Raw genomic sequence first — 17576 nt, forward strand, 5'->3', positions numbered from 1 at the left:
TATAGGTTTCAGGTGTATAATTCTATAACACATCATTTATATATTGTACTAAAAGCCTGGTGCCAAGCACTGGTGGGGTACCTCAGCCTGGCCTGCACCCTCTCGCAACCTGGAGCCCCTTGGGGGATGTCGGAGCTGGTTTCGGCCTGATCCCTGCAGGCCAGGCTGAGGGACCTTCGTGCACTGGGCCTCTAGTATGCATACAGGATCCCTGGTTTATTTCTTCCCACCTTCCCCCCTCCCCCTTGAGATTTATAAATCAGTTCCATGTTTCCATGCCAGTGATTTCTGTTCCTGCTTTGAGAGTCTGCCCCCTGGTGGTCAGTGCACATCATAGCTACTGGCCAGTTGACTGGTTTAGATTCTTTTATATATCCACACTAATAAAAGAGTAAGATGCAAATTGACCGTATCTTCACTATGCCCACCAATCAGGAGTATGCAAATTAACTCAATAAAGATGGTGGGTTAATTTGCATATTTAAGCACCAATTGCCCCAGCTGCTCTGGGCCTTTGGGCAGCATGGGAAGGCCGAAAGGCACCTCCAGGCTGGAGTGAAAAGGCGGCTCTGGCCAGACCGAAGGCGGCAGCCAGGGGAAGAAAGGCCCATTCTTGCACGAATCTTTGTGCATCCAGCCTTTAGTCTATAAAGGTAGATAAGAAAGCTCTGCTTTTACCCACTCTATATAGACTAGAGGCCAGGTGCATGAAATTCGTGCACAGGTAGGGTCCCTAGTGGCTGCCAGCTGCTGGTAGGGGCCTTCCTTCCCCCAGCTGCCTGCCACTGCCACCAGCCGGGGCCTCCCTTTGCACCTGCCTTGACCTGGCACGGCCTACTCACCTGCTCCACCACCCCACAACAGTCCCGCTCTCATTGGGCCCATTGGAGCTGGCAGTGACTCCACTGTCACCTGCTTCCAGCACTCCTGGTGGTCTGTGCACATCTAACTCCCTATCAGTCAAACTCCCACCTGTGGGGACAATTTGCATATTAACCTTTTATTATATAGGATTGTATGTTCACCTCCTGAAGTCAAGTTTCCTGCTGTTTATTCACTTCTACATCTCTCTCAATAATTTAGATATTTTAAATATCTTTTAAATGACAGCCAATCCATCTTGCTTAGTGTCTGTAGCCTGGTCATGTTGGGAATTAAGACCTGCTCTGGAATATAAGAGATTTTTTCCTATTTATGCTCACTTTTAGCCAGGCCAGTGACTCTTTTTTCAAATTGTATAATGAGGTTTTGCCTGAAGGATGAGTAAAGTCATTAAGAGGCCAGATCAGAATCAAGGGGCCCAGGAAACTGATGCATTCTAAGGCTAGCCTGGTTTTTATAAATAACCAAAAGCAGCTCCTTCCATATCCCAGAAACAGGATCATTTTCTCTAGGTCAGTCAGCCCAGCCCACTGCTCCACAAATGCATTCTCCTTCAGAATCATCCTGGACAATGGGGAACAGATACTGATTTTTTCAATGGTATCTTGAACATTTTGCCAAAAGCTTCTGCCAGGTTTTGAAGCGGCCTGTTAAGGAGAGTGGACTTAATTCTCAGAATAAAAGCCTTCCCGTATCTCTTCACCCTATCATCTTACTATCTCAAGGATCTTAACCTGTTCCCTTCGTTTCCTTCTATCAGTAATTCAGGAATTGGATGAGTCTCTGTGGTTTGTTTTGCCTTGAAGAGCAGAAGGCTTCGGTCCCAGCTGGTGTTGCCAAAGCAGCATACTAATTCCATGCCATGGTCCTGGGTCAAGATCTGTACAATCTGACTGGCCATATCACCTCGGATGGCAAGGGAATGGAAGTGGTCAAAATCGTGGAGGCCCAACTTTCGAAGACGCCTTGCAGCTGCCCGATAACATTTCCAGGGCTGTGGCTCCACAAGGAGGTAGTGGCAGAGGGAGGAGAGGTGGGCCAGAAACTCCCACAGGCCACGGTCCCCATGGTTCAGATGAATCCACATGGTTATGGACATGCAGAAGCCAATGTCAAAAACCGAGCGCCCAAACTGGCTTAAGAAAGAGCTCAAGAGAACTTTCCGGCTCCTTTGATTCATGAAGTCCAGGGTAATAAAAGTCAAGGCATCAGGAAAAGGGCATTCTTTTTCAGCTCGCTCCACCAGGACTGGATCTATGTCGCAGCAGAGAAGACGGAGTTCTCTTGAGGCATCTGAGTGGGTCTCCCCATCGCGCAGGAAAAGGAAGTGTTTGTACAGAGCCACACTTAGATCCTAGAGGAATCCAAAAGAGCTTTGTCATTGCAGCTTTCAACCAGTGAACAGAAGAGAAACTTATTTCTTTCATTTATTGTTGACAGTATTACAGATGTATAAATTCTTTATCTTTTAAATATTTCCCCCATCACTATTTATCCCTCCATACTCTCTTCTATCCCCACTTCTCCCACAACTGCCACACTTGTCCACGAGTTCTTTCTTTGTAAAATTTTATCCTCTTATCTATTGAGACTGCCACCTACTCCAGGTTTTAGAGGGTGTGAGGCTCTGCTATAGCCTAAGGAGCCCGCCTGTCGTTTCCACAGAGTATGCTCTGAGAACCCTCCAGGGGTGAGAGGCTGTACTGAATCATCCCTATGCTTTCCTCACTGATGGCAGACTGGATAGTATGATTGAAAGTTACAGCATAATAGATGCAGAAAAAAATAGAGCAGTATTTTCCAGCTTAATATGCTGGTAAGTTCCCAATCTTTTTCTTTTTTTCTTTTAGGTATCTCAGGCTTCTGGGAAAGGAAAGGATTCCAGGGGCATCACTGGTGTTCTTACCAGGAAGATGAGGAATAAGCAAACACCGTCTTGTAAAAACCTGCTTCTCAAACCTGTTATTAGGAAAGTGGATCCCCAAAAATCTTCATCTAGCCTTCACTCTACAGTTTGTTTCACTACCAGTCCTATGCTTCACCACCCTTCTGAGACTTATTCTGCTTCTGCCTCCATCACTCCCAAAAGTCATTGCTGACCTCCTTCTTCAGGGGTTGTTGATTTTCACCTTCTTAGCACTTTTTTTTTTTTTTTTTTTTTTACTCTTAAACAAGTCACTATCCCTTTCTCTAACTTTGACTTCTATAACCATTATTACTAACAAATGTGTTGTTTTATACATTTTTTTTTCTTGGCATTTTCCTATTCATGGCCTCATTTGCTCTATGCAATAATCCTGTGAGAAAATACTTATGCCTTTTGTGCAGGTGCAGAAAGCATGGCTGGAAACAAACCAGATGTCTTATAATAGTACATGAATAAATAAATATGATGTAGACATTAAGAGGGGATACTAAGTAGCAGTTGAAAATGAAGGAATTTAGGTAAGTGCAGTAATATGAATTACTCTCACAAATATATAATACTGAGTAAAAGAAAAAGGCATAAAAGAAAATACATAATAAGCTCCCATTTATTTGAAGTTTAGAAACTGATAAAATTAAACTTCATTGTTTAGGGACACAAAGCCAAAAAGAAACAATAAAAGTCAGACTAGTTCTTACCTCTGTGTAGAGAGAGGGGGTTATGAATAGGAAAAGACATATGGGGGACCTGTGGGCTACTGAAAATATTCTTGTTCTGGAAAGTCACACACACACAAAACAAACAAACAAAAAAACCCATCAACAATACCGTATTTTAAAAATTATGGTTCAGAGGCTGGTGACTTTACTTGTCCAATGTCACACAGCAAGAGTCAGGCTACATTAGATTATTTCTTCTACATCAGGCTTCCCACTCTTCAATGTGCATACTCATAATTTAGGGATCTTGTTAAAATAAAAACTGGCTTAGCAAATTGGAGTTGAAGCTGAGATTATTTCTAATAATCTAACTTCTAAATCATGCGGATGCTGTAGTTCAAAGAACACATTTTGAGTAGGAAGGTTCTATATTATGCTACTTAATTTCCTCCCCATCTATTTATTTCTTCCCTGTCTCCCTGCTCCTATCTGATCTTGGGTGTGCCCATGCATGACCAGTCATTTTGTCACATCAGTCCCTCCTCCACCACCTCTCTTCATTCTCTCCATCCTCAATTCTCCAGTCCTAGAGTCCCCTGGAAGCTTAAAAAAAGAAAATACAGACTCAAGGGCTTAATATCCCATAGATCTAGAGTGGGGGTCTAGGAGTTTTAAAATTTAAACAAAGCACCCCATAAATTATGGCACATCTGCACAACAAAATATTATGAAGCTGCTGAAAAGAATGAAGTGACATATGATTGATCTTCAAATTATTAAATGAAAAGCAAGGTGCAATACAACATACAGATGATGTATTATAGAATTGTACACCTGAATCCTATATAATTTTATTAACCAATGTTACCCCAATAAATTCAATAAAAAAGAAAGAAAAAAAAACCAAAAAACAAACAACAACCAAGGTGTAAATTAGTGTCTATTATTTGTAATTCTAAAAAAGGGAAGATATTTATACTTGTACACACACAGGATATATACCCAAGAAATTATAGCAGTTGCCACTGTATAGGGGGAAGGGATTTAAGGTCAATAGAGACTTACTCCCTAAATGTACAACCAGGGTTGGGAACTACTACCCTCTTTCACTGCAACTATGTCCTTGCCTGTAATATGTACATATACTGAGAGATTATTATGATCTCTGAATGCATAATAATCTGGTCACTCTGTGTGTGTGTGTGTGTGTGTGTGTGTGTGTGTGTGTGTGTCCGTCCGTCCCCTGGTGCATGAATTCATGCATGGGTGGGGTCTGGCCAGCATGGCCAGGGAGAGGAGACACAGGGGTTGGCCGGCCTGCTTGCTGGTCGAACCCCATTTGGATATTAGCTGTTTATTATAAGGATATACACTGAGTGGCCAGATTATTATGCATTCAGAGATCATAATAATCTGGCCACTCAGTGTATACACCCTGTAAACTTTAAAATCTCCTGTGGTTTACTAATGCCTTTCATGAAACCCCAAGCCTTAAACCTAGTCTCTTCCATTGCTTTCCCCCTGTGACTTCCTATATCATTATAGTGGAGAAATATTTGCAGGGGACACACAGACACTCATTTGCTCATTCCAGCTTCCAGTCTGTATCCAAATGTCCCCCTCTCCTTGATCAGTTGTGTCTCTATAGCCTTCAACCTTCCACCAAAATCTCTTCTGACGATGACCAGCAACACAATAAAATTCTCCGCACCCTCTCCCACTCCTGGAGGCGGAGTGAGGGCATTACCTTGTAAAGTATTTGGTGTCAGAGAGACATTTCGCTATTTTATATGTGGTTTTACTATAACCATTATACACCTAAGAATGCTTTTCGGTAAGAAAACATGGCAATGCCATCCTTCAGGAGGCTGCTGTATTTTTACTTCTCGATCCTCTACACTGTTTACTCTGTAAACCCAGTGCTTTTAAAATAAATATCAACATGACTTCAGGTTCCGTTCTGCACTGTAAGCCACAAGAATCTTAAATCCAGGCACGATTCTGTCGCCTCTAGCTTATCTCTTCCAGTAAACACATGCCAACCCCAGCTTCCAAACCGAGGTCTCCGGAAGCCCCCTTTCCCCAGCCAAGTCGCCACCCACGCTGGACAGAAGGCAAGCGCCAGGAGCCCAGACACGGTGGCTCTTCCCACCGGAGTCTGGCCTACAGGTGGCGAACGCGGAGGCGGGACGCGAGAATTCGGAACGTGGCTGAGAAAAAATCCGCCAGGAGGGTCCTAAGAGGTTGTGGGGCCTTGAAGGGCAGCTGGGAGCAGCACGGGGTAGATCCACGTAGCGTCTATGCCTTTAACCATACAGGCCAGAATCCCAGCGGGCCTGGGGGCAACCAACCGCTGGCCTGCCGACTCCGACCCTCCCCTGTCACTCACCCCGGAGTTACACCCCACGTCCAGCCCCAGAATGGGCTTCTTCTCGGGCCCCTGAGGGAAGAGCCGGCCGAGCAGCTCCGGAGGCAGGAGGCGGAGCCGCTGCTCTGGGGAGTGGAAGCGGGAATAATGAGGGAAGTTTCCGAACGGGGCGGCCCCGGGTTCCAGAACTCGCGGTTCCTCTTCCGCCTTGGCCTCCTCTGCGCCTCCTGGGTTCTGTTCCGTGGGCGCCGCCATTTTTCTCAGTCTGTTCCTCCGTCCGGCGGAACCGGAAGCCGGGACCCGCGGCCGCGGCCAGTGCGCCTGCGCTGAACGGCCAGGCGAGCGGGGACGAAGGCGGCGTCGCCGGGCCACCGCGGACACCGGTTTGCTTGGCCTTACGGAGCCCTCCCCTAACCTGGGGAGTGGTTGGTAACGGCACCCCATTGTCCAGATGAGGAAACGAGCAGAGAGGGTGTGGTCTCCCCAAGAGAACAGTTTCAACGTGGACTATCAAACGAGGAGTTTGTTGGGACCTTGGGAATCCATTTTGGTCCAACTTCCTTCCTTTACAAATGTATAACGTGAGACCCAGGGAGTGGAATTATCCAGGGTCACGCAGCGAAACTGTGACACAGGAATCTGCACCCGGTTTGTCCGATGATGCTAGAAAAGGGTAGTCAGGAGCCATGTGCCACTGGTGCCAAAAGACCCATGTGGCCCAGCCTGCAGAGGTGGGACAGGTGGACGGGGCGAGTGTAACTGAGCTTCTTGAGAGACAAGGACTAGGCCTGAAGAGCCAGCACTAAGAGTGTTTACCAAGTATCAGACACTTTTCTAAGCTCTTCACATGAGTTAACTCCTTTAGTCCTCATACAAACTGTGGGGGAAAGAACAACAAATATTAGTATCCCTTTTATGTGGATAAGTCATTGGGGCACAAGGAAATAACTTGCTTAAGGTCACACAGTTAGAAATGGTAGTATCAGCATTTGAACCCAGGCAGTTTGGCTCCAGAGAGTGTGCATGCAACCATTATGTTCTTCACATTGAATCCTCTATGCGTTAGCATAATGCTTGGGCCAAAGATGCTCAATAAAAATTTGAATGAAAACTCAATATCAACAAATGCTGCAGGGAAAGTTGGCTATTCATATGTAAAAGTATGAAACTAGGCCCTTATCTTACACAAAAATTAACTCAAAATGAATTACCAACTTAATCATGAGACCTGAAACTGGAAAAAACAAAAAAAATAGGGAAAGCCCTCATGACATTGATCTTGGCAATGATTTCATGTATAAGAAAACAAAAGCAAAAATAGTTAAGTGAGACTATATCAAGCTAAAAAAGCTTATGCACAGCAAAGGAAACCATGGAGAGAGTAAAAAGGCAACCTACAGAATGGGAGAATATATTTTCAAACCATGTATCTGCAAAGGATTAATTTCCGTAATATATAAAGAACTCCTATAATGCAATAGCAACCCTCCCCCCCATAACCTGATTTTAAAATGGTCAAAGAACTTGAATTCACATTTCTCCAAATGAAGATATACAAACGGACAACAGGTATATAAAACAATGCTCCATGTCACTAGTCACCAGGGAAATGCAAATAAAAACCACAACAAAATATCACTTCACATTTGTTAAGCTGGCTCTTATAAAAACAACAAAAGACAAGTGTTGGCAGGACGTGGAGCATTGGAACCCTGTATGCTATTGGTGGGAATGTAAAATGGTGCAGCTTCTATAGAAAACACTATGGAGGTTTCTCAAAAAATTAAAAATAGAGCTACCATATGACCCAGCAATCCCATTTTAAAAAATTTATCCAAAAGAATTGAAATCAGGATCTTAAAGAAACATTAGCACTCCCATGCTCATTGCACTGTTATTCAAAATTAGCCAATATGTGGAAACAAATGTCCATCAACAGATGATAGATTTATATATCTCTGTGTGTGTGTGTATGAATATTATTCATCTTAAAAAGAAAGAAGTAAATTAGAATTAAAGAATAGAATGGTAGTTGCCAGCCACTGGGGGAGAGGGAAAGGAGGAATTGTTAATCAATGGGTATAAATTTCAGGTATGCAAGATGAAATTTGCATAAGTTTTATAGATCTGTACAGCATTATGCCTATAGATAACTATACTGTACTGCATATTTAAAAATACGTTAAGAGGGCAGATCTTATTTTAAGTGTTCTTATCACAATTAAATTTTTTTTTTTTTTTTTAGAAAAAGCAAACTCAATAAAGGATTCAAGGGATTAACTTTCCTGGTGACTAAAGCCAGATCAGTTTTGCAAAAACAAGAATGGAAATGGAAGAGAGAAAGGAACCAAACTGAAACAGACATGATGGAATGGAGCTAGACAGAATGTGACTGAGCCAGAGACAGGAAAAAACAGAGCTGATGAGGAGAGAAACTAAGGGGTCAGTCTAGGTAGCAGGTTCAAATCAGAAGCCAGAATGGCCCAGACTATCCAACTGGGTCAGCCAGGGTTTGGCAAGGTGTGCTGACCTCTCCACATCTGGCCAGCTGTCTTAAAGAGGCCAGTGGTTTGCTGAACTTTCAAGGGACTGAAACATGAACCCTGCAGACAATGCCATCAGGGTAAAAACAGGCCTTGTATCTTTTCCTCTCAATTTTTACTTCATACTTTCATCTCTGCCTGATCTATTTGGGGACATAAGTTAATGACCAAAAGTCACAGTGGAACTGAATAAACAACAGTACTCTGCACAAGAAAAAGGGGTATGAATAATTCCTGTTCCCAGTGTTTGACAGATTATGGCAAGCTGAGCTTACCCCTTTGATGACGCTAACACAAACACTTGACAGCCCTTAATTTTCAAGGAGCTAGAATCACCTTGCTTTAGTAAACACTGTTTTTGTTTGCTTGTTTAAACACATTGTATATATAATTACACACATTACACACTCACAATTTGCCAGGAAAGAGTTTAATTTCCTTAAGGATTAAGGACATGGGCAAGTTTTTGAATTCTTAAAACACTTCGTCAGAAGAAAAAAAAAAAAAGGCACCAGGTCTACATGGTAAAAGGCAGGCTCCTCCTGTCCTGGGTCTTCGAGAAGCAAAGACAGGGGCGGGCCTAAAATGCCCCGGAGGTGAGCCCATGAAGAAGCATGTTAGCTTGACCCAGTCTGGTGACTTTTTAAACTTTTATCCATTTTTCAGAGCCTGATTGGTCCAGATGACCTGACCATACTCAGCTCCTGGTCCTGGGACCTGAGTGACCACACCCAACACCTCAAGTAGCTGTAGCAGCACCTAAGAGTACACTCTGCACTGCAGTTGGCCAAGGTTTGTGGAGCCCAGTGCTTATATAATTGTAGGGGTGGGATGTTTAAAAAAACAAACAAAAAAACAAATATAAAGATACATGTCAAAGTGAATAGTATTTATCTATAATAATAAAAGGATAATATGCTAATTAGACCAGACATCATTCCAGACGTCCTTTCTGACAAAGCTGGGGCTAGAGAGAAGCCAGCCCGGGTCTCCGGTGCCAGAGAGAAGCCAGTGCCGGCAGCCGGGGGAAGGAAGGCCTACTCTTGCATGAATTTTCGTGCATCAGGCCTCTAGTTTACAATAAGAACATAAATCCCAACTAATTACACATTTTAAAAAGCTGACACAGCTGAAACTGATTTGGCTCAGAGCATCGGTCTGTGGACTGAAAGTTCCCAGGTTTGATTCCAGTCAAGGGCATGTACCTTGGTTGCAGGCACATCCCCAGTGGGGAGTGTGCAAGAGGCAGCTGATCAATGATTCTCTCTCATCGATGTTTCTAATTCTCTATCCCTCTCTCTTCTTCTGTGTAAAAAATCAATAAAATATATTTTAAAAAATAAAAAATAGCTGACACTACCACAAACATTACAAAAAAAGTCTCTTAATGGTTTGATGAATTAAATGCCAATCACACCTGAATATTACTTATTTTTTAAAATTCTTAATTGAGAATATGTTTATTGATTTGAGAAAGAGAGGGATATATATATATATATATATATATATATATATAGAGAGAGAGAGAGAGAGAGAGAGAGAGAGAGAGAAACATTGATTTGTTGCCTCCCATACACATCCAATTGGGGATGGAACCTGCAACCTAGGAATGTGCCCTGACCAGGAATCGAACTCACAACCTTTTTTGGTGTCTGGGTTGGTTGATGCTCCAACTAACGGAGTCACCCAGTCAAGACTGAATGTCACTTTTGTCCCTACATTTTTGGCTTTTTATTCTTTGATTCCTTCTTTATATGACAATAATTTGATAGTACTTCTTTACAGAAAGGACTACAAAGATAATTCAGTCTTTTCTTAGCATCAAATTTCTTTTATTTTTTTGGAAAGTTTTTTTCAAGTTCACAATTTGTTTTTGGCAATATCATGTAAACATTTAGGTTTGTTATCAAATTGGGGGGAAATTTCTTTCATCTATGAGCTATAAGATTCCAAAGCGTCTCAAATCTTTTTGTGCAGTGACCGAGCTTAGATGTACTCTTTTGTTGTTGTTGTTGTTAATCCTCACCTGAGGATATTTTTCCATCGATTTTTAGAGAGAGAGTGGAAGACAAAGAGAAATATTGATGTGATAGGAACACGTGGATTGGTTGCCTCCTGCAGGAGCCCTGACCAGGGCCGAGCCGGGGAGGAGCCCTTGACCAGAATTGAATCCAGGACCCTTTGGTCTTCAGGACAACCCTCTCCACTGAGACAAGCTGACTATGACTAGATGTACTCTTTGTGTGTGCTTTTTTTAATTTTATTTTTTTATTAAATCATTATCTGTGTACATATTTTACCATTGCCCACCCCTCCCATACATACCCACCCTCCCCAGAGTTTTGTGTCCATTTAGATGTACTCTTTGAATTGACTACTTTACTAGCCAATTTGTCTTTGAAAACCTCATTATAAGTGATGTACTCTGAGTTTTAATTATATTGGTCAATATCAGTAATGTATGTCATTATCACAAATTGTAAAAGATTGTAATTCTGATAAATTGTATTTTGAACAGTTCTCATAAAAAAGGAAAAGAATGAATGATACATTTATAATGATATGTACTGAGTATATTGCCAACAGGACAAAACTTCTTTGGATTGGATGTCAATAAGGACAGAAACCTCAGCTTATATTTTTGCATAGCTGATGACTGGATGAGTTTTCTTCCAACTAGCTTCTGGCTTTATACATTTTTTTTTTAAATTAAAGAACATTTATTTGTTTTTTTCTAAGACTTTATCTTAGCACATAATTAAACTGTGTCACTACCCGCCCCAACTTGAAGAAGGGTTAGTACAGTGAATATTAAAGCAGATATGAAGGATTGGAATTAACATTAACTGACAAAGAAAAACTTCCTTCTAAGTCATCATAACAATGTTTAAGTAAAAAAAGAGAATAAGAGGGGTGATGGGAGTTCAGATTGAACAAGATTCTCACATATCATCTAACACATTCAATCCTGGCTAGAGTGTACCAAAATGGAATCAGGATTACTATAATACAAAGCTTCACTACAGATTGCTGTACACACCTGTGTTCCAAGCCCACCCCCAGCCCCCAAATGCTTCCAACACAACTATTTCCTGGCCTGTTGGGCCAGTCAATGAAGGAGCATGTAGATCTTCTCTTTAATCCAATCTTTGTTATAAGGCTGGTATGTGTGGGTATCAGTCGGTAAACAAGACAGCTGAGGTCTGCCAGATCATCAATAGAATCAAACAACTGGCTGATATCATCTGTGACAGAGGGGCTGTTGGGATTCATTATCTTCAGATGTTCACAGATTTTACAAACGCCTCCCATGCACCCATTCACCGGTTCATAATAAGCATAAATTCTGCCTCTGGTCTCTTGGTAGGCTGTACCGGCAAAATGGTGAGACATCGCACCAAACTCTTTCGCTGCAGCCGCCACCTCCACCACACCGCCACACACGAGCTTAACGATGGGCTTTATACATTTTCAAAACTTGATTGTCCTCCAGCCCCTCACATCTCTGGTGCCAGGTGCTGTAGTAAATGTTTAGATCTTGATTTGAACTTTGGCCTTGCATCTACAGGTCCCAATTCCAGGTGAGTTAATAAAGTAGGCTGATAAGAGACTCCAGGAGCTATCCCTTCAGCTGGGCTGTGGGTCATAGCTCCACTCTGCATGCGAGTCAGTGTAAACCATGTGAATAGATCCCAAATGGAATGTATCCCAATGAAACTTCCTTCTAGCTGGATTTCAAAAATGCCTGGGGCCATGCCAGTGCCACCTAACACAAAGCGAAATGTGAAGGAGGAGAAATTGAAGTGGAAATAGAAGTCAGTCTTAACCAACTATCGCTAAAATATCTTATGTTTTCAAATTTTATAAAACCTTGTGAACATAATTCTAGGCCTTGGAAGGATCCTGGTGTGAGTGAGGATCTGAAGCTTGAGTTTCATTAGCTCCAGGATAAATCCACCTCTGTCATGCACACAACATGTACCCAAGCACAGTTACTAGTAAAATGAAGAAGTGTAATTGGAAATATCCAAGATTGGGATGATTCACATGTATGATGGCTCCTGTGACCTCCCAAGGAAGCGTGTGCAGCTGACAGCCTGGCCCATGGCCCACCTCATCCTGCCTTCCTATCCTGTCCCTCTCTAGTCAACTTCAGAGCCTTTGCTCAGTTCCTGACCTTCCGCCTCACTCACTGCCTGCAGCTGTGGGTCAAGGAGCCTCAGAACTGAGGATTAAGCACGACTCGGTGTGTACTTTAAAATAATGTATCTATTTCTGACATAAGCAGTGTTCCAACAAGGGAGTCACACCTGTCCTTTTGGAATACAACCCCATCTATAAGAGGAGAATGTACTTCTTATTATAAAGGAAAAATTCTGCAATTAGTCCTTGTAGAGTTTGAAACCACTTGGAATAATAATCATACAGTTTATAATTAGAGTGTAATAGCTGAAAGGCAACTAAGAGGGAACCCATTTAAACCCCACATTTTCAGATGAAGAAATTGAGACCCAGGTGATAAATGCAGTTTCTCCAAAGATGGAATAAAATTAGTCAGGGTGGACTAAGTGCTGTAACAAACAACTTCCAAATGCCAATAAAGGTTTATTTCTTCCTTAGTCCAGTGTGGGTCTGTAGGGGAGGAGGGAAGGACCCTCTGCTTCTCAGAGACTTCATGGACTCATCTCTAAGTTCTGCTTTTCCCAAGGCCCCCAAAGTCCTCAAGTGAGTCTTCTATATCCGGCTGCAGATAAGAGAAGAGAGATCCTAGAGCAGTGGTCGGCAAACTCATTAGTCAACAGAGCCAAATATCAACAGTACAATGATTGAAAATTTTTTGAGAGCCCAAATTTTTAAACTTAAACTTCTTCTAACACCACTTCTTCAAAATAGACTCACCCAGGCTGTGGTATTTTGTGGAAGAGCCACACTCAAAGGGCCAAAGAGCCGCATGTGGCTCAGGAGTCATAGTTTGCCGACCACGGTCCTAGAGAATTCAGAGAGATGATTTTGGAGCCAGGTCTAGAAGAGGCATTTCTTATTTTCACACACATTCCACTGAGCCAAACCGGTTTCGGCTAGAGCTGGATTTTTGTACATTAATTCATTAAGTCTGACACAGGCTTCAGATTCTCCTTGTTCACATGTTGTTGTTGTTTTGTTTTGTTTTGTTTTTGCCTCAACTCCAGATGGAAGGTAAAATGGAAACAAGATATTTCTCATCCTCCATTTCTCTGGGAAGTTTTAGACTCCAAGGAACACATAAAACCAACAATCTAATTACTGATGAGATGGAAAATGTGTATGAAAACCTTTAGGAAGACTTTCTTTAGCCTACCCTCCACAACCTAAATCATTTTCTTGTCCCTTTTGAAATCCCATAGGACCTGCAGATTATTAACAGCCAATTCCTTCATTTATTTTCAAAGCCTCCTCTTTTCCCCTCTGAAATAAATCATTTTTATTATTCCAGTCTTAGCTGACAAGACTCTCATTGACAACAGAAAAGGAACAAAAAAGGCAGAGATGGAAAATAGAAGACAAAAGATAGAGTCCAGCCTAGAAGGTCTGATATCCAAATATTGGGACTTCTGGAAAGAGAAAACATGAGGAACTATTAAAGTATTTATCAAATAAATAATTCACAAAAATTTTACAGAATTTGAAGGGCCTTTCCAGGTGTCAGGTATAGTGGATAAAGATAGTTTCACAAAACATAACATGGTAAAATTTCAGAATGTTGAGGACAAAGAGGAAATCTGACATGTTTCCAGAAAGATTAAAAACAAAATATTGCATACATAGGATCAAGGATCTTAATAGCACAGAATCACAACAGCCACACTGGCAGCTAGAAGGCAAGGAAACAATGCCTTGACAATTCTGAAGGAAAAGTGTTTCCAATTTTTCATTCTATACCCAGCCAACGATTAAGTGTAAAACAAAATGAAGCCATTTTCAGACATGCAAGAAGCCAAAAATATTATCTTCCATGAACTCTTTCTGGAAAATATTTTTCACCAAAATTAGGTGGAAAACCAAATGAGAAAAATTCATGAAGTCCAGAATGCAGTATTTATACAAAGGAGAGTGGAGAGGGAATCCTAGGATGGAGATGAAGGAAGATTCCTGGACAAGACATGCCAGCAGATCTTTAGAGTAAACAATACAGGGTTAAGAGGTAAGAAGATTCTGGGAAGATGGCGTCAACATGATAAAATTGACAGAACATCTAATGCATTTGAATATATTGAGAGGATATTTACCCACTTAGAGGAGGGTTAAGAAAAAAGTTATTAGTAAAAACATAGAAAATTATGCAAATGAACAGACAACTAACAACAATGACGATGATTAACTTCTAGAAAAACAAAGCATTGTGTGAAAAAGGAAAAGTAACCATTGTATATTACATAGCTTAGTGGTCAACAGGATTTATAGTCTTAATAATGTAAACACTGATTCTACAATTATGGATTAACCAAATCAGAAAGACTCAGGGATTGGGAGGAAGAGGAAGAATGTGTGTGTGTGTGTGTACTTGATTTCCATCTCTCTCTCATTTTGTTTTTATCCTTTCTGGTTTTTTCTCTGGTTACCTTTTTATTTTCTTTTTGAAAATGATGTATTTCCCAAACTCTCAATAATGCACATTTTATAGTCAGAAAATATCCCAATACAGGTTATTACAAAGAAAAGATTGGGAACCACAGGCATTTTCAGCTTCTCTTAATTCACCATGGACTTAGCATCTGTGAATTTTTCTAAATATCATTTTAGCTGACTCATTTCAGCATGTACTATTGGTTAGGCATAATGAGTTCCACAACATCACCTTGCTGTACAGTTTTTTTTTTTCATAGAATCATAGAACCTTACATTTTCATTTATCATCTTTCAAACCCAAGGGACTTCCAGAATTCAAGGATTTTGTGAAGTGCTCAGGCAAGTGTGGCTGAGGCAAGGTCTGTGAAGGGGAGCAATGTGTGGAGGACTAGAGTGCTTTGGAGTTCCTGAGAGGCAGAGTGATGAAACCTGCAAGGAATAGACTGGGAAGAGGAAACGAAGAACCATCTCCTGCTAAGGATGCCAAGGGAGGACAAACCTGTGTCAGACACCCTTGAGCCTACAGAATGAAGTTCAAAGTCCTTTAATCCAAGCTTCTTATATGCAAATGAATCGCCTGAACCTCTTCTTCTTCTTCTTCTTCTTCTTCTTCTTCTTCTTCTTCTTCTTCTTCTTTTTTTTTTTTTTTTTTAAATATTTTATTGATTTTTTTACAGAGAGTAAGGCAGAGGGATAGAGAGTTAGAAACATTGAACAGCTGCCTCTTGCACACCCCCTACTGGGGATGTGCCTGCAAACAAGGTACATGCCCCTGACTGGAATCAAACCTGGGACCTTTCAGTCCACAGGCTGACTCTCTATCCACTGAGCCAAACCGGTTTCGGCTAAAACAACAACTGTTTCATTATGCTCACCGATCCAGTGGATTATAAATTTGGACAGGGCACATAAGGGATGGTTTGTCCATGCTCTATGATGTTTTGGGCCCCAACAGGGAAGACTCAAATGGCTAGGGGGTGAAATAGGTGAAGTTTGAGAATCTACTACCAAAATGGCGTGTTCCCTGGCATGGAGGCCACTTGGTGGGCATGGCTGGAGATCTGCCCTGAACAGCGTCTCTTGGCTCAAGCACTCACACATGGCTACCCTGGCACGGAGAAAAAGGAGCTAACAAAGGGGCTTAGAGCTACCCGTTTCCCCGAAAATGAGACAGTGTCTTATATTAATTTTTGCTCCCAAAGATGCCCTAGGTCTTATTTTCAGGGGATGTCTTATTTTTCCATGAAGAAGACTACGGTACACATTTATTGTAAATGAAAATAAAGGAAATTTATTACCTGTATACGGTATGGTGGTAGTACAGTAGTTGTCAACACAAACCAGACAAACTGTGAATCCTACAGTATCAAGAATTTACTCATTTATTCAGTGACAATCATGTCATCTTCTTCTCTGTAAAAAAATCAATAAAATATATATTTTTTTCTTTTTTAAAAAAAGAAGAGTTCATCATCCTGGATTTTCACTGGACCCTAAATCCAATAATGGGTATCCTCATAAAAGAAAGGAAACAGAGATTCAAAACAGAGAGACCCAGCCTGACCCGTATGGCTCCATTGTTGAGTGTCAACCTATGAACCAGGAGGTCACGGTTTGATTCACATTGAGGCCCCAGACTGGGTCGTGCAGGAGGCAGCTAATCATTAATTCGCCCCCCCCCCCCGCCTCTATTTCTCTCTCCTCCCTTCCTCTCTGAAATCAAAACAAATGTTTATTTTTAAAAATATTTTTATTGATTTTAGAGAGGAAGGGAGAGGGAGAGGGAGAGAAACATCAATGAAGAGGGAGAATCACTGATCGGCTGCCTCCTGCACGGCCCCCCACTGGGCATGAGCCACAACCCAGGCCTGTGCCCTTGGCCAGAATAGAACCTGGGACTCTTCAGTCGGCAGGCCAACTCTCTATCCACTGAGCCAAACTGGCTAGGGCCAATAAAAGATATATTTAGAACAACAACAATAACAAAAACAACAACACAGGGAGACTCGAGGAAAAGGCCATGGGAAGATGGAGGGCAGCCCCAAGCCAAGGAACGGGAAGGACAGCCAGCAGCCGCAAGCCAGGAGGGAGGCAGGGAAGGATTCTCCCTCCGAAGGAGCCAGCGCTACTGACTCTTTGATTTCAGGCTTCTTGCCTCCAAACGGTGGGAGAATAAATTGTTTTTAGGGCCCACCCAGCTGGTGGTAATTTGTTACAACAGCCCTAGGAAGCTAATGAAGACAGAAATGGGTAGAAGACAGATATAGTGAGGCTGAAGGGCTGGAGGCAGAGGAGGTGAGGGAGCCTGCTCCCTGCTTACTCTCCCCCACCGCCTCCCGCTAATTTGGACTGCCATCCCATCCTGCCCACCAGTCAGGCCCCTCAGCCTTTTATCCACTTCAGGCCCTGATTTGGAGGACTCACTCCCCTTTCCACATCTCAGCACTTGCTTCCCTGCTGGGGCGACTTTAAAGAGCATTTTCTTGGGATGCTCAGAGAGGTGGTCTCGAGCTGTTGTGTATGCTTTCTCTCCCGCAGTAGTCAGTGTTTCCTCCCTCTCCTATCTCTCGCTGCCTTTGGAAGTGCTTTGT

At 42.2% G+C, this 17576-nt stretch overlaps 1 protein-coding gene across 1 annotated transcript; it reads right to left on the reverse strand.

The window, feature by feature from the left end:
• Window positions 1-249: 249 nt before the first annotated feature.
• BCDIN3D (BCDIN3 domain containing RNA methyltransferase) lies at window positions 250-6142 on the reverse strand. Its single transcript, XM_036456796.2, has 2 exons — window positions 5858-6142; window positions 250-2236 (listed from the first exon to the last, which is right to left on the reverse strand). The coding sequence occupies exons 1-2, from the start codon at window positions 6089-6091 to the stop codon at window positions 1598-1600; spliced, it is 873 nt and encodes a 290-aa protein (XP_036312689.1). The 5' UTR covers window positions 6092-6142; the 3' UTR covers window positions 250-1597.
• Between the last annotated feature and the right edge of the window lie 11434 nt (window positions 6143-17576).

This window comes from Pipistrellus kuhlii, unplaced genomic scaffold (genome assembly GCF_014108245.1).
Source record: "Pipistrellus kuhlii isolate mPipKuh1 unplaced genomic scaffold, mPipKuh1.p scaffold_m20_p_3, whole genome shotgun sequence".
NCBI classification, from domain to species: Eukaryota; Metazoa; Chordata; class Mammalia; order Chiroptera; family Vespertilionidae; genus Pipistrellus; species Pipistrellus kuhlii.

Excerpts from the sequence above, each read along its gene's own strand:
- BCDIN3D (XM_036456796.2), bottom strand. The coding sequence starts at position 6,091 with ATGGCGGCGCCCACGGAACAGAACCCAGGAGGCGCAGAGGAGGCCAAG. Across the intron at positions 2,237-5,857 it reads ACGTGGGGTGTAACTCCGGG|GATCTAAGTGTGGCTCTGTA; the intron begins GTGAGTGACAGG and ends GGATTCCTCTAG.